The 17,033-nt window shown below is 47.5% G+C and overlaps 6 protein-coding genes across 6 annotated transcripts; 3 read left to right on the forward strand and 3 right to left on the reverse strand.

The window, feature by feature from the left end:
* Positions 1 to 921: 921 nt before the first annotated feature.
* On the reverse strand, positions 922 to 1,254 carry MCYG_03056 (conserved hypothetical protein; the record flags this gene model as incomplete). Its single annotated transcript, XM_002847504.1, has 1 exon — positions 922 to 1,254. One exon carries the CDS (start codon positions 1,252 to 1,254, stop codon positions 922 to 924), a length of 333 nt encoding a protein of 110 aa, XP_002847550.1.
* A 250-nt stretch (positions 1,255 to 1,504) lies between these two features.
* On the forward strand, positions 1,505 to 1,895 carry MCYG_03057 (uncharacterized protein; the record flags this gene model as incomplete). Its single annotated transcript, XM_002847505.1, has 2 exons — positions 1,505 to 1,585; positions 1,674 to 1,895. 2 exons carry the CDS (start codon positions 1,505 to 1,507, stop codon positions 1,893 to 1,895), a joined length of 303 nt encoding a protein of 100 aa, XP_002847551.1.
* An 872-nt stretch (positions 1,896 to 2,767) lies between these two features.
* On the reverse strand, positions 2,768 to 6,257 carry MCYG_03058 (conserved hypothetical protein; the record flags this gene model as incomplete). The annotated part of the gene is made up of 2 exons (XM_002847506.1): positions 2,768 to 5,857; positions 5,925 to 6,257. 2 exons carry the CDS (start codon positions 6,255 to 6,257, stop codon positions 2,768 to 2,770), a joined length of 3,423 nt encoding a protein of 1,140 aa, XP_002847552.1.
* Positions 6,258 to 7,875: 1,618 nt separating this feature from the next.
* MCYG_03059 (conserved hypothetical protein) lies at positions 7,876 to 9,579 on the forward strand (the record flags this gene model as incomplete). The annotated part of the gene is made up of 4 exons (XM_002847507.1): positions 7,876 to 8,199; positions 8,268 to 8,706; positions 8,775 to 9,178; positions 9,253 to 9,579. 4 exons carry the CDS (start codon positions 8,041 to 8,043, stop codon positions 9,577 to 9,579), a joined length of 1,329 nt encoding a protein of 442 aa, XP_002847553.1.
* Positions 9,580 to 10,246: 667 nt separating this feature from the next.
* Positions 10,247 to 14,108, forward strand: MCYG_03060 (Spr18 protein; the record flags this gene model as incomplete). Its single annotated transcript, XM_002847508.1, has 6 exons — positions 10,247 to 10,729; positions 10,798 to 11,709; positions 11,769 to 12,659; positions 12,714 to 12,786; positions 12,846 to 12,973; positions 13,035 to 14,108. The coding sequence occupies 6 exons, from the start codon at positions 10,247 to 10,249 to the stop codon at positions 14,106 to 14,108; spliced, it is 3,561 nt and encodes a 1,186-aa protein (XP_002847554.1).
* Positions 14,109 to 14,262: 154 nt separating this feature from the next.
* On the reverse strand, positions 14,263 to 16,203 carry MCYG_03061 (DUF1613 domain-containing protein; the record flags this gene model as incomplete). The annotated part of the gene is made up of 2 exons (XM_002847509.1): positions 14,263 to 16,127; positions 16,176 to 16,203. The coding sequence occupies 2 exons, from the start codon at positions 16,201 to 16,203 to the stop codon at positions 14,263 to 14,265; spliced, it is 1,893 nt and encodes a 630-aa protein (XP_002847555.1).
* Between the last annotated feature and the right edge of the window lie 830 nt (positions 16,204 to 17,033).

The following is a 17,033-nucleotide window of genomic DNA, read 5'->3' on the forward strand; positions in this document are numbered from 1 at the left end:
ATGGGGGGGGGGGGGGACATGGGTCGTTTTATGTATTTTCCTATACTTATTTTGTCCGTTTATTATTTTTATTACATTGTTTCTTTGCCATTTAATATTTTACGAACCGAACAAAGGAGGGAATGCGAGGGATTAAGGCCTGGGACCAAATGGGAGGAAAAAGTAATTCATCAACGACATGGGATTCGCATGTCTGGTTCGTCTTTTTGATGCTTCTTGTTTCTACTCTTTACTGCTAGGGTTCCTGTCCTCCACGTTTCTTTTTAACCATCTGTTTGACGGGTTATCTGGTTTTTATTTGACATGGAGACACAGTTTGCGTTGTGTATATCTGCTATTAATTCCTCAGTACTGCTTTTCAGAAGAGAAAGAAGTTCTTTTTTTATGATTATGAAGCTTGCTCTATTATTCTAGCTCTCTTTAGTTTGATATCTTGAACTTCTCACACTAGCTACGTCTCATGACGGAGTCTTTAGGTTAGACGATTGGTTGACCTCTTGTTGGGTTGGGGATTGTTCAGATAATAATCCGTTAAAGGGGGCTCGCTTGGGTAAGGCCTGTAGAGTAATCCAGGATACCTATAAGCCTTCCCGTACCAACGTGTATAACCATTAGATAAAAGAGTAGTTGAATGAGCTCATCGAACCGTGGTTGCTGTGCTCCGTACGTCGACACTTATGTGATCCATAATACCGTGTAAAGGCGTCGGCCGAGCAGCTTCGGTGCCACTGTGATCATCAATTACCTCCTCATTCGACTCAGTATATGAGTAATTTACCAGTTCATCCAGCGATCTTGCAGAGAGACAGAGCGAAAAGGCCACGAGAGAAGAAACCCCTGTCATGTCTGCGTTTACCATGTCGTATGCGCCCATCCCAACGGTTGAAATGTGATGCTGTATGTCTGATCACCTTCCCTCGCCTAGCCATGTCTTTCATTATCGTCTTCATAGTCATCACTCTCATCCTTCGTTTGTGCGGTCTCTTTCCCATTGCCTCCATCTTTTTCGACCTTGTTAGCGCTGTTTTCCTGTCCATTGATTCCCTCCTCACCCAGGACTTTTGCGGCGCCCATAAACAAGCTCCCTACGTAACCACCCAGAAACCTAAGGTCGCTTGCCTGAGCACTCGTCATGCGCATGAGATTCTGTGTATCGGCGAGGTTGGCGTTGAGCTGAGCTAGCTGCGCGTGGAGGTGTGAGTATTGCCGCATTTTGGCTGGAGAGAGAGCTGACTGTTCATGGCCGGGATTCATTTTCGGTAGACTTGTATATGTTCTTCCTTCTTAAAGGATTGGGGTATATATGGCCGGTGGTGGTTGTTCGTGTTGATGTTAAGATAAACTAAAGAACGCGCCAAGACCAGGTCTAGAGCTTTTCGACGTCAAACCATCAATTAGCTACATCGCAGGCTTCTTCTATAACATCAATGGAATTACATATCAACCATTCTATACTTCGAAACTTGGGATCATGGCCTTTTCGTTGCAAGTTAGGAACAAAATAATGGCTGGCGCAGTCGCCATCATCACTGCCTCTGGAGCAATATGGGGAGCAAGCTTGAAGATGGGCCATGAGGAACAAAAGGTTGGCTGCTCTAAATTCCTCCTCCATCTTATATACATATCCAACTGAGGTGATTGGTAGCTAATAGTGCATCTGGATGTGCCTATAGCGAATCCAACAAAGTATGGAAGCTACGCCAGAGGAGAAAATCAACACGCTCATGGTGGTGAGGGAAAACTTAGTGGCGAAGCGGGCGATGCTTGAGCAGCAGATCAAGGGAATTGAAACGAGACAGGCAGAGAAAGCAGAACTTCTACGGCAAAAGGGGCAATATCAACAGCGACCGCAAATGCAACATGAACACCAACTGCAAAAAGAGAAGCAGAGGTGAAGGAGCATCCAGCGTTGGAAATAGGACCGTTCGCAAGCTATACTCCCTATTGGCGCATTGTCCAAATATCAGCCCCGCCTACCTACCAGACTGTGTATGAGAGATTTCGGGAATTGACGGGCTGCCGGACTCTCCAAGAAAATGATATTGAAATTGAGGAGAAACAGATGCAAACGGCTATATTGTCTGGCCGATCATAATGATTGGATCACACCAGCGAAACCCGCACTCGAGCACGGCCTAGTAACTACCAGAATAGGGACCTTTATGCAATTGGCCAGTTTTGTCTGTCGGAGTAGGTAAATTTGGAGGTCTTTGAATTGTTACGCGGAGTCTTCAGGTTTACTGGAAAAGAGTATGAGTCTATGAGGAGATGGAAACATGGATGCTGCACGGATTTGGCCTAGTTAAAATACAAGGATGTGCTGCTTCATGTAGGCTGACTGTAAGGCCATCGTCTATCTGGATAGGTATTATTTGAATATTTGTGAGATGCTTTTAAGGGACGTTTTGTATTCAAGACTTACAGATTACTATACAGAACCGGAATCTATCTGTCATAAATAGTGAAACCGAAATAGCTCATTTGATTGTTTATATGTATATACTATGTTTTTCCCTAACTATCTAAGGGGTATTTTCAAACGACGCCGCAAACTTCATGACCGCAAGATATAATGCGGGTTTCTATGTGATGTGTAAATAGGGAAATATACTAAATATACTAAAGGTATAATAATAAATGCTCCAAATGTCCCAGGCTTAAAATCGTGACCGAAACCGAATGCGATGCGTGAACCAAAACCCAAAATGAGATATAAAAAAGTCATCACGTGTAATATGCGCAAAGATCAATAAACGGGGTAGGTATGTCACTCATCTTCTAAGACCCCTCGTGCTAGGATAGACAAGCTAGATTCGTACCTTGCTGGGCTGTGGTCCAATAACATGCCAGACCCGAATCTGACCTCATTGAATCTTTTCTCCACGTTTCGGATGTATTTTAATTGGACCCGGGTGGCGGGCCGGCCGAGACGAGGATATCCATCTCCAGTAACCATATCTCTTGAGAAGGCATCACGTTGGAGAACACGCATCGTTTCGACAACGAACACCTCTCCGGGTGGTAATAGTTTCGTTGCTGTGAGGCCTTCCCGTAGGGATTTGAGGGTGTTCCATGCCCATGAATCTTCGCCTAGATCATCGCTAGCATGGATTGAAGTAGGATTATCTAGGTATAGTTTGTTGGCAATGCTGCGCGTGATTGCATCCCATACCCTGGCTTTGACCTGGGATTTAGCGTCGGCAACATCGCGCTTGAAAGAAAGGGCAACACTGTGGAAATCATGCAAAACTCCCAGTGAAAGTGTAGGAACAACATCGTGCCCATTAACGATTGTGGTGATTAATCCCCGGGTGGCAAGACGGAGGGGTGGACTCATCACAGCTGGTGGGCCATATGCATACACATGGACTGGTCGACCGGGGGGAAGTGAGAATTGGCCCATTTGTGGATGGATATCCTGTGTATCTTTGTTGGAAGTAGCAGGTAGTAGACCCGTATGAGCTTGGTTTGATGATGTGACGAATGATGGGCCGGGTAAGTCAGGATGCTGGGGGTGTGATATAAGTGTTGCAAGGAGGGCAGCTACTCCACCTCCAAGGGAGTGGCCGCAGAAAATAACACCATAATCCGGGAATTCTTCTAAGGCTGATCTAATTGTGGCCATGACTTTGCCTCCACCACCTTCTAGGAGACGTCTCGCGGATGCCAACATACCTTTGTGAACTTTGTATATTCTGCCCAGCCAATAAATATCATCATAGTCGCAGGTCATATCTGTAAGAATATCCTCAAACCCCCAGGTGCCTCTCAGCGTCAAAACAGCGGCTTTGGAGTCATGGTCCAAGGATAAATAATGAACTAAAGGAAACCCTTCGGATGTGACACCCGCAGCGTTAGTGCCACCAGCTGTATCAACAAATGATGACAGTAAAATAGTTGAAGTCGGTAGTCCTGTGTGATCCGAAAATGAATTATGTTCATGGTGGTCCATTGGATCTTGATAGCGAGGTTGAGAAGAATTAGAAATGCCCATTATCCTTAAGAAATTTGATCCATAGGATGCAGATGAAAAGCGAGAAAAACGGCGTATGTTCCGCACTAGGTTGTTTGACGGATAAAGCCCCGGAACATAACCGGTGCGTGAAAGGGAAGAGAGAGCAGAAATGTCATCATATGCACTTTTGCCAGTTCGGGGAGCTAACAAGAGTGAGGTTTCAGATCCTGTGGCGATAGAGTATATGCTAGGAACGGCAGATTTGGACGAGTTGCGCCGGGACATCATGGGGGTACCAGGGCGGCTAGTGAAGTTGAAGAAGAGAGGCATATCTTTCTCGGACCTAGCTCTAGACAAGGAAGAATTGCTGCGAATATGCTCTCTAGAGAGGGATGGTGAACCAGGCTGGGCCTCTGGAGAGCGTATGGAGTAAGCATCTGTTTGGGCAATGAACGACTCTGAGCTTTTTTCACGGAGTAAGTAGCGGCCGCATGTTAGTGAGCTGCCTGGGTTAGTCTCGCTGGAGCAGGCTTCACGTTCTATTTTCCTGGAAGCGGACTTCTCTTTCTTAGGAGACAAGGGTCGAATCCTATTTGTAGTATCTGACAGTACTTTTGTACCTCTCGTGGCTGATATATTACTCTTCTCTTTTTCTTTGCTTGCGCCACTGGCTGTGTTGTTCGGCCGGGGTTTATTTTCGTTGAACGAGCCAACAACAGGGCAATTGCCTTGTGCTGCACTTGAAGTCCCTTTTAATAACCTTTTTGAGGATTTGTTCCCGAGTTTCTCTTCTGCGTTGGTCTTCACCTTGTTAGTTATACGTGCAAAAGACCTGGTTCCAATGCTTCTAGGAGTTTCTGAACCACTAGTATCCGATGTAGAACGTCTCCGTCGGCGGGTAAAGGGTCTGGGTTTCATAGGGGGACTAGTCTCGATACTGGCTGACGAAGTGAACTTTGCATCACTATTGATCGTGTTTTCTCTAATATCTGCCTGTGGCCAACCGTATTGCGCATCTGGTGTAGTCACTTGTGAAGGCGTGCGCAACTCTGCGTCCTGAACGGAACTTGATACAGTTCTAAAAACAATCGTGTGTTTGGGAAGAGGCTCGCCGATTAAATCCGAACCGGTAATCGTATGGTTGTATTCTGGCTCTATTCTTTCCTCAACCTTCGTAGTTCCAGGTGGAGGAGAGATATTGACACAGCCTGAGTCAAAGACGTCTACTGTAATTGTTCTTGCAGTTACCGTATCCGTCCTTATGGTTGCATGACAGCCCCGTGGTAGCTGCTCCGCAATATAACGGCGAATCTCATCATCAGGAAGCTCATGTTGGCGATCTGCAGGGAGAGATACATGAGGGACAAAATGTCCGATGTGATTGAACGACGAATTCCCCCGTTCAATAGTGTCGAGGCTCTCATCTCCACCCTCAGCATCGGGTATAAGGAAAGAGGAAGGCCGTAGAGGCGAAGAATCAGCTCCATCAATATCTTCCCCGAATGTTGTCCGATGAGTCCCAACGACGTCTGCTCTCAATCCATTGTCAAGAATAACAACATCCCATATAGTTTCTTCGTTCCCGTGTTGTCTGGTTTCCTTGTCTGTCTGTCTCCTGCCCCATCGCTGCAGAAGCACAAACCCTACGGATCCTACAAGCAGATCCCCAACACCAACGGTCTCCCCTGGCGGAATCAGCTCTGGATTTCTCAATTCGCGACGAATTAGAGTGATGATCGAGGCGATTGCTCTAGAGGACTCAGTAGATCCAAGAATAGCGTCGAGAGTCGAAAGTAGAGTCTGAGAAAATGATGTTACGGAGGAGAGAGTGACTGAAGAGAGATGGAAGCTGGCAGACGCAAAGAACGAAGCTGAAGTAATGGTCTTGTGCAAGGTTGCCAACTATAGAATAAGCATTAGCTATGCTGCTGTGCGTAGATAGTACATATTCTATGGGAAAAGTGCTCACGCTTCGCTCCAACAGTGACTCTGCCTCTGTCCTTCCGTGTTCGTCACTGCTACGAGAGACCACATCCCGACCAGCACGTATGAGGATACCCTCTACGACGGCTCTACTCAGCTCTAGTCCGGTAAGAGTTGTTGCCCTTGCACTATTTATTGCAAAACTACCAAGATACGTCCACAACCGCAGGGAGAGAGAGGTCGACTGCGTCACCAGGCTTATCAGGGACGCAACAGGAGATGGTAAGAGTGTGCTGCTGGGCGAGCCATCGCTCCGAGGCTTCTTCCACCTGGTCACTGATGCCGCTGATGCCGGGTCGGGGTGGCCATGCCCAGGCATGGCTTGGGGAGCTGCGCTAGAGATATCGATAATCTATAATATCAGGAGACAACAAGGACATGGCATCCATTGATCCAGCCACCACGCGAGAATAGTGCTGGGTATCTGTCGAGATATAAAACACCCGCCATCCAGTCCTCAAATATCCTTCTCCATGGATTTGGTTGTTTCGTTATCTCGCTTGTCAGATGCGCGCTGAATGTGACAATAAAAAAAGGCGAAGAAGTGCAGATTTCCCTTTTAGGTAATCATCTAACATGTGATCGCAGTTGATATATTATATAATCATATATTATGTAATCTTCACGAACTTAAATTGTTATCTAATCACATTACATAATTAGAGTTATCTGAAAGGGGAAAAAAGCAACTTCTGAAGTTTTGATGAACTTGAACTTCGACCAAACCATCTTTCGACAGAAGGACCGCGAAGATATATATCTACAGAGAAAGGTATAACAGAGCATATTATATACCTAGGGTGGAGGGAATTTGGAGAGCCTGCAGGAACAGAGAAAGGTAAGCATGTGAGCTGTCGCCTGTCTGCTCCGCCAGGACCCATCTCTTCCCTGGAAGAGAAGAGTTACGATGTAACCCCACAGAGTGCTCCCCTAGCCTGCAGCCATCCTGGTCAGTCTTGAGCCGAGTATTAAGTTTATACGAGATTCCTGGCTGTCTGGGCAAAAGCCACACATTCCAGCCGGCCATTCATGCCGCGACGTGGTCATCATGGAGCCATCAAAGCCAGGTTGACAATTCTTCAGGGAGTTTTCTTGCGTACGGAAAAACCAACTATTCGATAATGAAGCTAGTAGTGCTCACTGGCAAAGTCAGAAGACCCTATCATATGCAGGGACTATCCTTACCGAATCAGCGGGCTATGAGCGACAGTTCAAGCCAATTTTTCATTGGCATCCTTCAGCCCTCGCGGGTGATGCACAACATGAAGAGTATATATAAAATAAGGGGCCAACGGGCAGTCGTGCGAAAGATGATGCATGCATCAGGTATAGGCCACACACGAACCATGTCCTTGGTTGGGACACCTTGTTCTGGAAGCAAGCGGTGTCGATTTATTTCCCGGACTGGCCTCCCGGAACGACTGAACGGCATCTTCCCCGTCACGCCAAAGAATAACATTATTCCATTACTGCGGAGTAATATACACTCTGGATGAATGTACATGTATGTATGTACGCTGTTCCTTCCCCAGGGCCCAGCTGAGATGCGAGACGAGTTCGATTTCAGGGTCTCGGTCCCTTGCTTCGTGAAGTGTTCAATACTTGCCCAAAGCATAAGGGATATGCGGGTTTTATTTTTTGTCCCATTGCCCCGAGGCCGACAACATTTAGTTCAACTGTTATATATGCAGTCCAAGGCTCGGCCTGGTCGAGTTTACACATTCTCAAAGAAAGTCGCGAATAATTCCAAAAATATTAGTGGCATGATCCGTTTGCCCACTCAAGGCTTTCTGGGCCAGAGGATCAGATACCTTGCAAGGGAAGCCTTGGGAATGAACCGTCTCGCCTAACCTCAAAACTCTTCGCCTATATCTCCACTTCGTAGCAGTTAAAATACTAGTGGACGGATACTCTTCTCCCCTCTTCACCAGTTGGAAGGTTTGCGAAGGTTGTGAAGATCGCCAAGTCGCCGCCTTTCCGTGTACTTCTTCACCTTGATCCATTCCCTTCAACATTCCAGATTTCTTCGATTCCTTCGTTATTTCTTTGTTTGCCATCCTTCATTCGTTCTGGATATTTCAGCACCATGATATCCTGTTGACATGGCACTAAAGAATGGCCTACGTTCGTCCCGCAATCAGCCATGTGACTCGCCTCGCTCGTCCGTCTCAGAGAGATTGATTTCATGGAAGAAGCTACTGTTTGGAAGCAAGAAGAAGGCCCTGTCATTTGAATCTATAGTCAACGGCTGCACTTGTTCGGTGAGTTAGAGACTTAAGTGTCACATATTTTATTCCGGGCGGCACGGCTACTAACAATGAATATTTAGCCATGTGGATTGGTCGATTTTATGAATTACCTTATTTACGTTGAACGCGCAGCAGAAAATCTTCAATTCTACCTATGGTATCAGGATTATATCCAGCGCTTTGCGGCCCTGTCTGAATCCCAGTGGGCATTGTCACCGCCGTGGTCGGAAGAACAGCGAAAAAAAGTGATTAAACTCAACAATCAAGCAAAGGAGAGAGCGAAATGTGCCCCTTCTATTGTTGGCGCTTTTATGGCTACTCCAGCCTTTCCAGCTGTCGCTGAAACAGAACTTGACGATTTGACTCCCTTTGCAACTCGGCCCAATAGCTCGCATAATGACTTCGAAATCAGCAGTCTTTCCCGCGGTGACTGGTTTGAATGGGATGGAGGGTTGAAGGCATCAGAGGAGTCAATCGATGAATCAAGCGCCTTTGATGGTATAAATCCTCTCGAGCCATGTACGACTACCACCCTCGACCTAGTTCCTGTTATTTGGCCAACCCCTGCTAACAAATATCATTCCCAGTTACTATCCAACCACATCGCAAGGAAATAAATCGAATTATCTCTACCTACATCTTAGATAATGCACCCCGGCAACTGAATCTGACATCTATAGAACGCACCATAGTTATGCAAGCGCTATCGGCCACGACTCACCCATCCGCTTTCGCTGGTGTACTCCAGGAAGTTGAATGGAATCTACGACAGCAATCCCATCCACAGTTTCTCCGATGGTCACTAAACAATAGCAACCACAGCCGCCTACTATGCGCTCGCGTACTCAGCACGGTTGTTATTGCCTTCGGGTTAGCTTTGGCCATTGTCTTGGTATTTAGCAAGGTGCACCGCGGCTGGAGGATGTTTTCTGCCTTACTTCTTTTTCCTGGAATCGCGTCATTGATTGCCGCCATGGAAGGAACTTGCATGGTATGTACCTTGATGAATCTATACCCCTTTATTCTACCTACGGAATAACGGAATAGTACTGATATGTCTTTAAGCTATTTCTTTGCTTTTATAAACGCCAGCTACATCCCTGGGAGATTTATAACGCGACCGATGAGGTCCCAACGAACTCCTGCCATCTTGATAAGAAAGCATTCGATGCCTTTGGGTCGTCTAATTCTTACGAAGATGAGCCCTGGATCCGGAAAAATCAAAAAAGAGGCTTCTTCAGCAAAGTTCTTGATCCGCCAGTACGAATCCAAGATCCAACCCTCTGTCAACTTCAAACCATGACTATCATACGCTCCACGACAGTCGGAACCGCGATAACCGTCATTCTAATCGGCATTTTTATGACCTTGCCTAATGGGAACTATTTCTAATCACCAAAGTTTGCCACCTTACTATTGACTAGTACCGGCGCAAGGTCCACTATGGCTCACGCTATCCTGCTCAATTTACGACACTTCCATGGGCCACGACGTATCCTTATCCTTTACTTTTACCATTCTCCGTTCATTATTGGTTCTGACTTAACTTCCAATCGAGGGGTCGGTATTTTTGAGTCATGCTTATAGACGTCATACGAAAGTTTTCTGGATGGGGACTTTCTTTTTTTCTTTTTGGGTATGTATGCTAAGGGTTATGGCGCAACTGGTTGGAATGGCTGCTTTTTCACATATACCACGGGGGTCCTTGAGACCGGCTTTATATCCTGGCGTTCAGATACTATGGGTTTGACTTGTATCAATATCCAACCGGACATATTTACACATCGAGTTTGGCAGGGCGAAAAAAGCAGTGCTTTCCTCCATACTCTGCTGCTATAGAGATAATTCGATATAATTCATCAACTAAAGCAGGATATACGTATATAGAATTGATTAATATTAGTCCATATAATTCTGAAGGAGCTTTTTCTATTTATCCTAAATAGGCTTAGCGCTGGAGTAGAGCGACGCGCCCGAACTTGCAACATAGAAATTTATTTTGAAAAGAATGTTTAAATATCAACAAAGCCTGACGGTGACAGTGCCTGGCTTGTGTACAATGCCAGACGCTCTAGCACTTCCGCGAAGGCGGCAGCGGGCTGTAGAGGAGTCCGACTCTGATAGCGAGGAAGCGGATCGTGATGGCACCCCGTTCTCGCATACTTCAAATGGCAGCAAACGCGTTAGATTAAGCACCGGAAGCGATGCCGGTGAAATTGAAGCAAAGGAGGGGGGTTTATCTGATGATGATGGTGAAAATAAGCTATCAGCAACAGGGTTCCTTGGAGCAGATACCTCTGATATGACATCGTCAAAAAATCGGACGCGTGTGGGGGGTTCTCGCAACCAGGGCATAGGGAATGCGGGAGCCCTCGAACATCTTCCCGGCTCGATTGTGAGAGTGAAACTAACGAATTTCGTGACTTACACCTCTGCCGAATGCTACCCAGGGCCGAGACTTAACATGGTGATCGGGCCTAATGGAACAGGAAAAAGTACTTTTGTTTGCGCCATTTGCCTAGGACTTGGTTGGGGGCCAGGAGTGAGTATATACCAATTCTGAGCATAGCCTTTAGAAACGTAGCAGCTAATGCAATGATTCACTTTTAGTACTTGGGCCGAGCTAAGGATGTTGCTGAGTTCGTGAAGCATGGTGCCGACGAAGCTATTATTGAGATTGAGCTTAAGGCCGGAGCAGACATGAATCAAAACCCGATCATCTGCAGGACCATCAAGCGCGAGGGCAATAAGAGCATGTTTACGATAAATGGAAAAGCCGTTAGGCAGAATATGGTGCTATCTCTTGCAAAATCATTTTCCATTCAAATCGACAACCTTTGCCAATTTCTCCCGCAAGATAAAGTCAGCGAATTTGCTGCATTATCCCCTGTGGAGCTACTGCATTCTACACAACGAGCTGCTGCCGGGCCTGAGATGGTGAAGTGGCATGACGACCTCAAAGAATTACGGGCGGCACAAAAAGACATACTGGAAGAGAGTACCGCTCAGAGAGAGCATCTGGCAAACCTAGAGAAACGCCAACAAATGCAACGTGAGGATGTAGAAAGAATGAAACAGCGAGAAGAGGTAAAAAAACGTTTAAAATTGTTGGAACTTTTAAGACCACTTCCTCGATATTCTGAGTGCCATAAGGAGTCTCTTGCCCTTATGGAACAAAAGCAGAGGTTGACACGAGAGCAAGATGAATTACAACAACAACTGGAACCAGTATTAAGGGCTGTCAACTCAAAAAGAGAATATTATTCTAAAGTTGAGGCTGTACTCAAGCAGAAAAGAACCCTTGCTGAGAAAGGAGAACAGGCCGCAACCAGGATCTCTAACAGAATGGTCGAGATTGAGGATAAAATGAAGGGCTTGAGCCATCAGATAGACGCAGAAAAGAGAGGCGGCTCGGGCCAGCTGGAGGAGTGTAAGAGGGTTCAACAGAGCATCAATAAGCTCCAACGTCAAATTGAAGAGGGGTCTGCGGAGTTTGATGCTGCCGCATATACCGAAAAAATAGTGAGTTCAACTCATCGATTGCTTTGATGAAAGCGCAATCCTGATCCATCTCTTTCTAGCGTGAGTGTGTTCGACGAATACGTGAAACAGAAGATAAAGCGAAGGAAATCCATGTCAAAAAGAGAACCACCATCCAGAACCTGGAAGATCATAGAATGAAGATTGCACGTGCTGAGAAACGATTACAAGACCTCAAATCCCAGTCAGGTCAACAAGAAGAAAAGCTAAGGCGAATATCCGCGGATTCATGGAAGGCCTGGCAGTGGATAAGAGAGCACCAGGATCGGTTTGAAAAGCGCGTGTTTGGTCCTCCAATTGTAGAATGTTCTGTAAAGGACTCAAGATACGCCAGTGCCGCGGAATCTCTTTTGCAGAGAAACGACTTTATGGCATTTACCACGCAGTCTCGCGCAGATTTCAGAACTCTGCAGGGCATTTTGAACAACGACCTGCGTCTACACGATATAAGTATAAAGACATGTACTGTATCAACATCCAGTTTCAACCCACCAGTTTCTGATGAGGAGCTTCGATCATTGAATTTCGATGGCTGGGCAAAGGACTTTATGGATGGCCCAGAGCCCGTTCTAGCTATGCTGTGCAATGAGAACAGATTTCACCAAACTGCCGTCACTCTGAGGGACATTTCAGATGAAGAGTACCGCAGGCTGGAGAGCAGTAATATAAGCACCTGGGTTGCTGGGAATCAAAATTATCAAGTCGTGCGACGACGTGAATATGGTCCAAGTGCATCCACTACTAGGGTACGGCAGTTACGACCAGCGAGAATGTGGACTGATAAACCCGTCGATTCGTCTACTGAAGATGAACTAAGAAATTGCGTTACGCAATGGAAGAGCGAGTTGAGCGAGATAGTTGCTGCAGCAGAGCAAGAAAGGAGTGCGCTGCAGCAGCTAAAGGAAGAAAACGATGAGGCCTCTAGAGAAAAGGTGTGCTATTTGTCGCGGTTCATTGTGATAGGATGATCTGACTCTAGTGAACAGACCAAATTTGAGAAAGAAAAGGCGGATAAACAATCAGCAATGGTGATTTATCGATCTCTCCCCACGAAACTTGGTAAGCTTGTTTGGCCTTACAATATAATATACCGCGATAATTTCTAATCCATCTTATAGCGCAACAAAAGGAAAAACTGAAAACTGTCAATGATCGAGTGCAGGCAATCAGAGACAGAGTGGAAGCATTACGAGATAAACAAGATGAATTTGCTGTTGACAAAGCCGCAGCAGCTATTGACTACTCCGTACGTCAGATTCTTACAATTTTGATAAGCCTATGAGATACTAATAAGATATTTCAATAAGGCTGCGGTAATCTCGCTATGCAGTATACTTGAAGAGGTAGCTCGCATAGAGATCCTGGCGATAGAGGCTATGTCCGACTTGGATGTATTGAAAGAGCGGAACAGTGAATTTACCAGGGCGCTCGAGGATAAAGGAGTAGAAGTTGAAGATGCGATCCGAAGGTTAGCTGAAGCTAGGGCGAAGCTTCAGGAGGCCAAGAGGGCCGCACGCGCTATTGTAGGCCGCATGACATCAGTACCTGGCCTCAGAGAAATTGGCGAAGAGGTCAAGCATCACACCATCGCACAGCTAGAAGCTGACATCGACTCCGAGAAGGCTAGGCTTGAGCTGACACACGAAGGAAGCAGCAATATCATACAGGAATTTGAAGACCGACAAGCACGCATTGAACGGTTGAAAGAACAACTCGCCTCATCGCAAGAAAAACTGACTGCTATAGAACAATCTATCACAGAGATACGGAGTGAATGGGAGCCACGATTGGACGCAATTGTGTCTAAGATCAGCGATGCGTTCGCTGACAACTTCGCTCGCATAGGATGTGCAGGCCAGGTATCTATCGACAAGAACGAAGGCCTTCCGTCTAGTGATGCAGGGCCTGGAAGCGACTTCGACCAATGGTCTATCAAGATACAGGTCAAGTTCCGTGAACACGAGGAGCTCTCTATACTCGACTCTCATCGCCAGTCTGGCGGTGAGCGAGCAGTCAGCACCATCTTCTATCTCATGGCACTACAATCGCTCTCTGCCTCGCCGTTTAGGGTAGTTGATGAGATCAACCAGGGTATGGACCCACGAAACGAGCGCATGGTCCACGAGCGCATGGTTGATATTGCGTGTGGGCAGGCCGATTCGGGTACCACCGGTGGGCAATATTTCCTCATTACTCCTAAACTGCTTGGCGGGTTAGTATACAAGCCTGGTATGACGGTACTGTGCATTTTCAGCGGCGAATTTATGCCTGAGGATTACAGCCAGCTAGACTTTAGACGGTGCGTGTTGCGCATGAAAGAGGTTAAGGCTCAGCGAGGGATGTCGGAGAAATCGAAGGGTAAAAGGGCGATGGTTGGGTGATTAATATTGGCGTAGGGGGGCTACCTCTGTGGTATTTGTTATTTGATTTGCATGTGTATGCGATGTGGCACTGGATATTGCTTATAGATAGCAAGTTGCATTTATTTTCTTTATTGTCATTTATACTCTGATAATTCCACCTCTTCGACCAAAATTAATTATGATGTTCATTCGTGGCATCGTTGAGCTTCCCCCTTCCCTGGCCCTTGACCAATCCCATCGACCGTTCAAGCCAGGAATTCGCAGAGACAACTAGTCCGCCGTCTCTGCTGGTCTCCCTCTCTACGACACTCTGGACTTTCTCTCTACGCTTGTCGACGTCAAGTGTCATTCCCTCCAGCCGCTCGCCGAGGGAAGTATTTGACTGTTCAGGAGGGGGGGTAATAGCCTGCCACGCCTTTAAACCTCCTATCACTCCGATGTTCCGCGTGCTGGGGATACGCAGCAACGTTCTGTCCACTTCATACCCTACCTCCTTAGCTATGCAGACGAGTTTAGCCGTCAGAGAGCCGTAGGTGGATGAAGTCGATCCTGGATTCTGTCGAGCTTCAAGTACTTTACTACGTAAGGCCTTGAGGTCACCACTCCGTGGCTGGGGACCCTGGTCATGATACCCTTCCTCGTTCTCATCTAGTGGATTACTTTCCATTTCCTCGGCTTCTCCGTAAGATCCCTTGAGAGCTGAGTCCTTTGGAGGTGGATAGCGGTATCTAGCGCCCGACAGCCCGTGGGAGCAGCATGGTATGGCGAGGAAAGGCAGTGGTTGAGAAGGATTGGATAAGACTCCTAGCAAAGGAGTCCAGAGGGTGAGCTCATCCGCATGATTGGATATGATGAATGTGCCGCTCCCGAAGTGGCCGGAGTCGGTTGAATCACCATGATTTTGGGGCAGCACGTCTTTAAAGGGCTGTGGCACGCATATTCTCTCCTTCAGCCGAACCTGGACCCAGGCAGGGAAGATAGACCAGGTCTTGCGTGAACGCGCATCGAAACCCCAACCGTCATATCCTTCAGATAGAAGGATATACACCAGCACACCATTCCCGCACGCAATGTCGACGAATCCAGGGAATCCCACCTTCCTCCTGGGAGGTTCCTGTCTTGTCACGTCAACGTGTGCATCTGCATCCTCCGTAGGAGCGGATGTAGGCAGATGATAAATTATGCCCCACAGTTCGATCAAAAAGGCGGCGATGGAGAGGTCTTCAAACACATGTTTCGACGGCTCCGTGACCTCGACCCAGTTCCTGACGAGGCTGTGCGCATACTTTGACTTTAGTCTTGTGTAGGTGTTCTGTACGGTGTGCTGGGGGATAAGATTATCCTTGAACGGCCTGGGTTGTGAGCCGGTTGCATGGGAGGTTGCAGAAGGCCCCGAGGCCAGACGGACGTGTGTGGATAGCAGGTTGAGGAGAGTACGATGGAGGCGGTTGGGGATGGTGGCTGGTATGCCGGACGAGAAGGGCAGAAAGTGAAGGGAGAGTGCGCCACTGCCGCTGGCATCGCTGTGGGTGTATAGGAGGGCAAATCCACGCACGGCCGGGTGGTAGTATGGGACATCCTGCTCAGCAGTGGCGTGAGGGCAGTATACGGCCAGATACGATGTCTTTTGGCTGTCTTCACGGCCGTTTATGCCACGGTAGATGTGACAAGTCTGGTCGTGGGTCGGATCGAGGTTCGGATTCCTCGGTATCAACCTCCTGACGACCACACGCATCGGTTCAAATCCAGGTAACGGGGCCGGAGAGCGTACACCGTGCTCAATCTCCGTCCCCCTGGCATCACTGCTGGCTGTCTCCAGAACGCCAGAGCTGTCATGGAGGATGTCAGCCCTGAAGAGACTAGGGGACACCAGGTTTGGATTGGCCAGCAGGTGAGTCGAGACGGAGAGAAAGATGGCCGGGCTGAAGCTTAGCTCCGGTCGACTGAGCGAGGGCGCCGTGATCCAGTCCTCCCCGTCCGTGGCCAGGAACGAAGGCTGCAGCGACTGTGCAAAGTCTGCCGGCGATGTCCGTTCACCTAGACGTCTCCGTCAGCTTGCTCGACACATCCGTCAAACTCACTCACCGTTCTTCTTCTTCTTTCTCGCCGGCATCTCTCTGATCCTTATCCTCCGCCCTCGCTATAGATCCAACAACTTCTCTGATATCTCCTCTCTATATATAGCGCATTGCGCAGGCCAAGAGACTTTTTTCTCGTCTAGCAGCGCGCTCGACCGCCAACGCTGGCTCTGACACAGCCCGACAGAACCGTCCAAACGAACTCCCCAAGTCTCTCATCTATAAAACTCATCCTGACCGTCAAAAATCTTCGTCTGAAAAATGCTCCAAAAAAATAAAATAAAAAACCATAAAAAAGCGTATCAACAGCGTATCATACATACGAATAAAACGACGTACGGCGTATCCAAACAACCCCGATACGGCCGTTACGGAACAATACAGCCCCATTCCGAGTTTAGTCAGCAGCTGTGACGTAAAATACGCTGACGCGGTGACGGTTTTTCCGTTTCCTGTTTTTTATCTTTCGCCCTTTTTTTCTCTCTCTCTTTTCTCTCTCTGTTTTTTTTCTTTCCATCCACGACTTTTTTCCAGCAAAAGCGAAGAAAGAAAAGAAGAAGAAGAGAGAAAGGAAATAAACAGGACCAAAAAAAAAAAAAAAAAAAAGGAGCTCGCGAGCGTCTCGCCCAGTGTGCATCCTCTCGCCCTTCCAGGCCAGCGAGCAGCCGTCCAGACGTCGGTCGTCGACCCCTCGCTGCTGCTCCCTCGTACTGTCTCGAACATTACGATGGGTCGCACCGTCGACCAGGAGGTGCACGCCGCGTTTGTCGAGTTCCGCGCCAAGGAAGACGACAAGGTGAAACTCCCCCGTATTATATATCGTGTATTTCGCGGGTAATGCCCCAAAAAACGGTGCTCCCGGCTG

This window comes from Microsporum canis, genomic scaffold, assembly GCF_000151145.1.
Source record: "Microsporum canis CBS 113480 supercont1.3 genomic scaffold, whole genome shotgun sequence".
NCBI lineage: Eukaryota > Fungi > Ascomycota > Eurotiomycetes > Onygenales > Arthrodermataceae > Microsporum > Microsporum canis.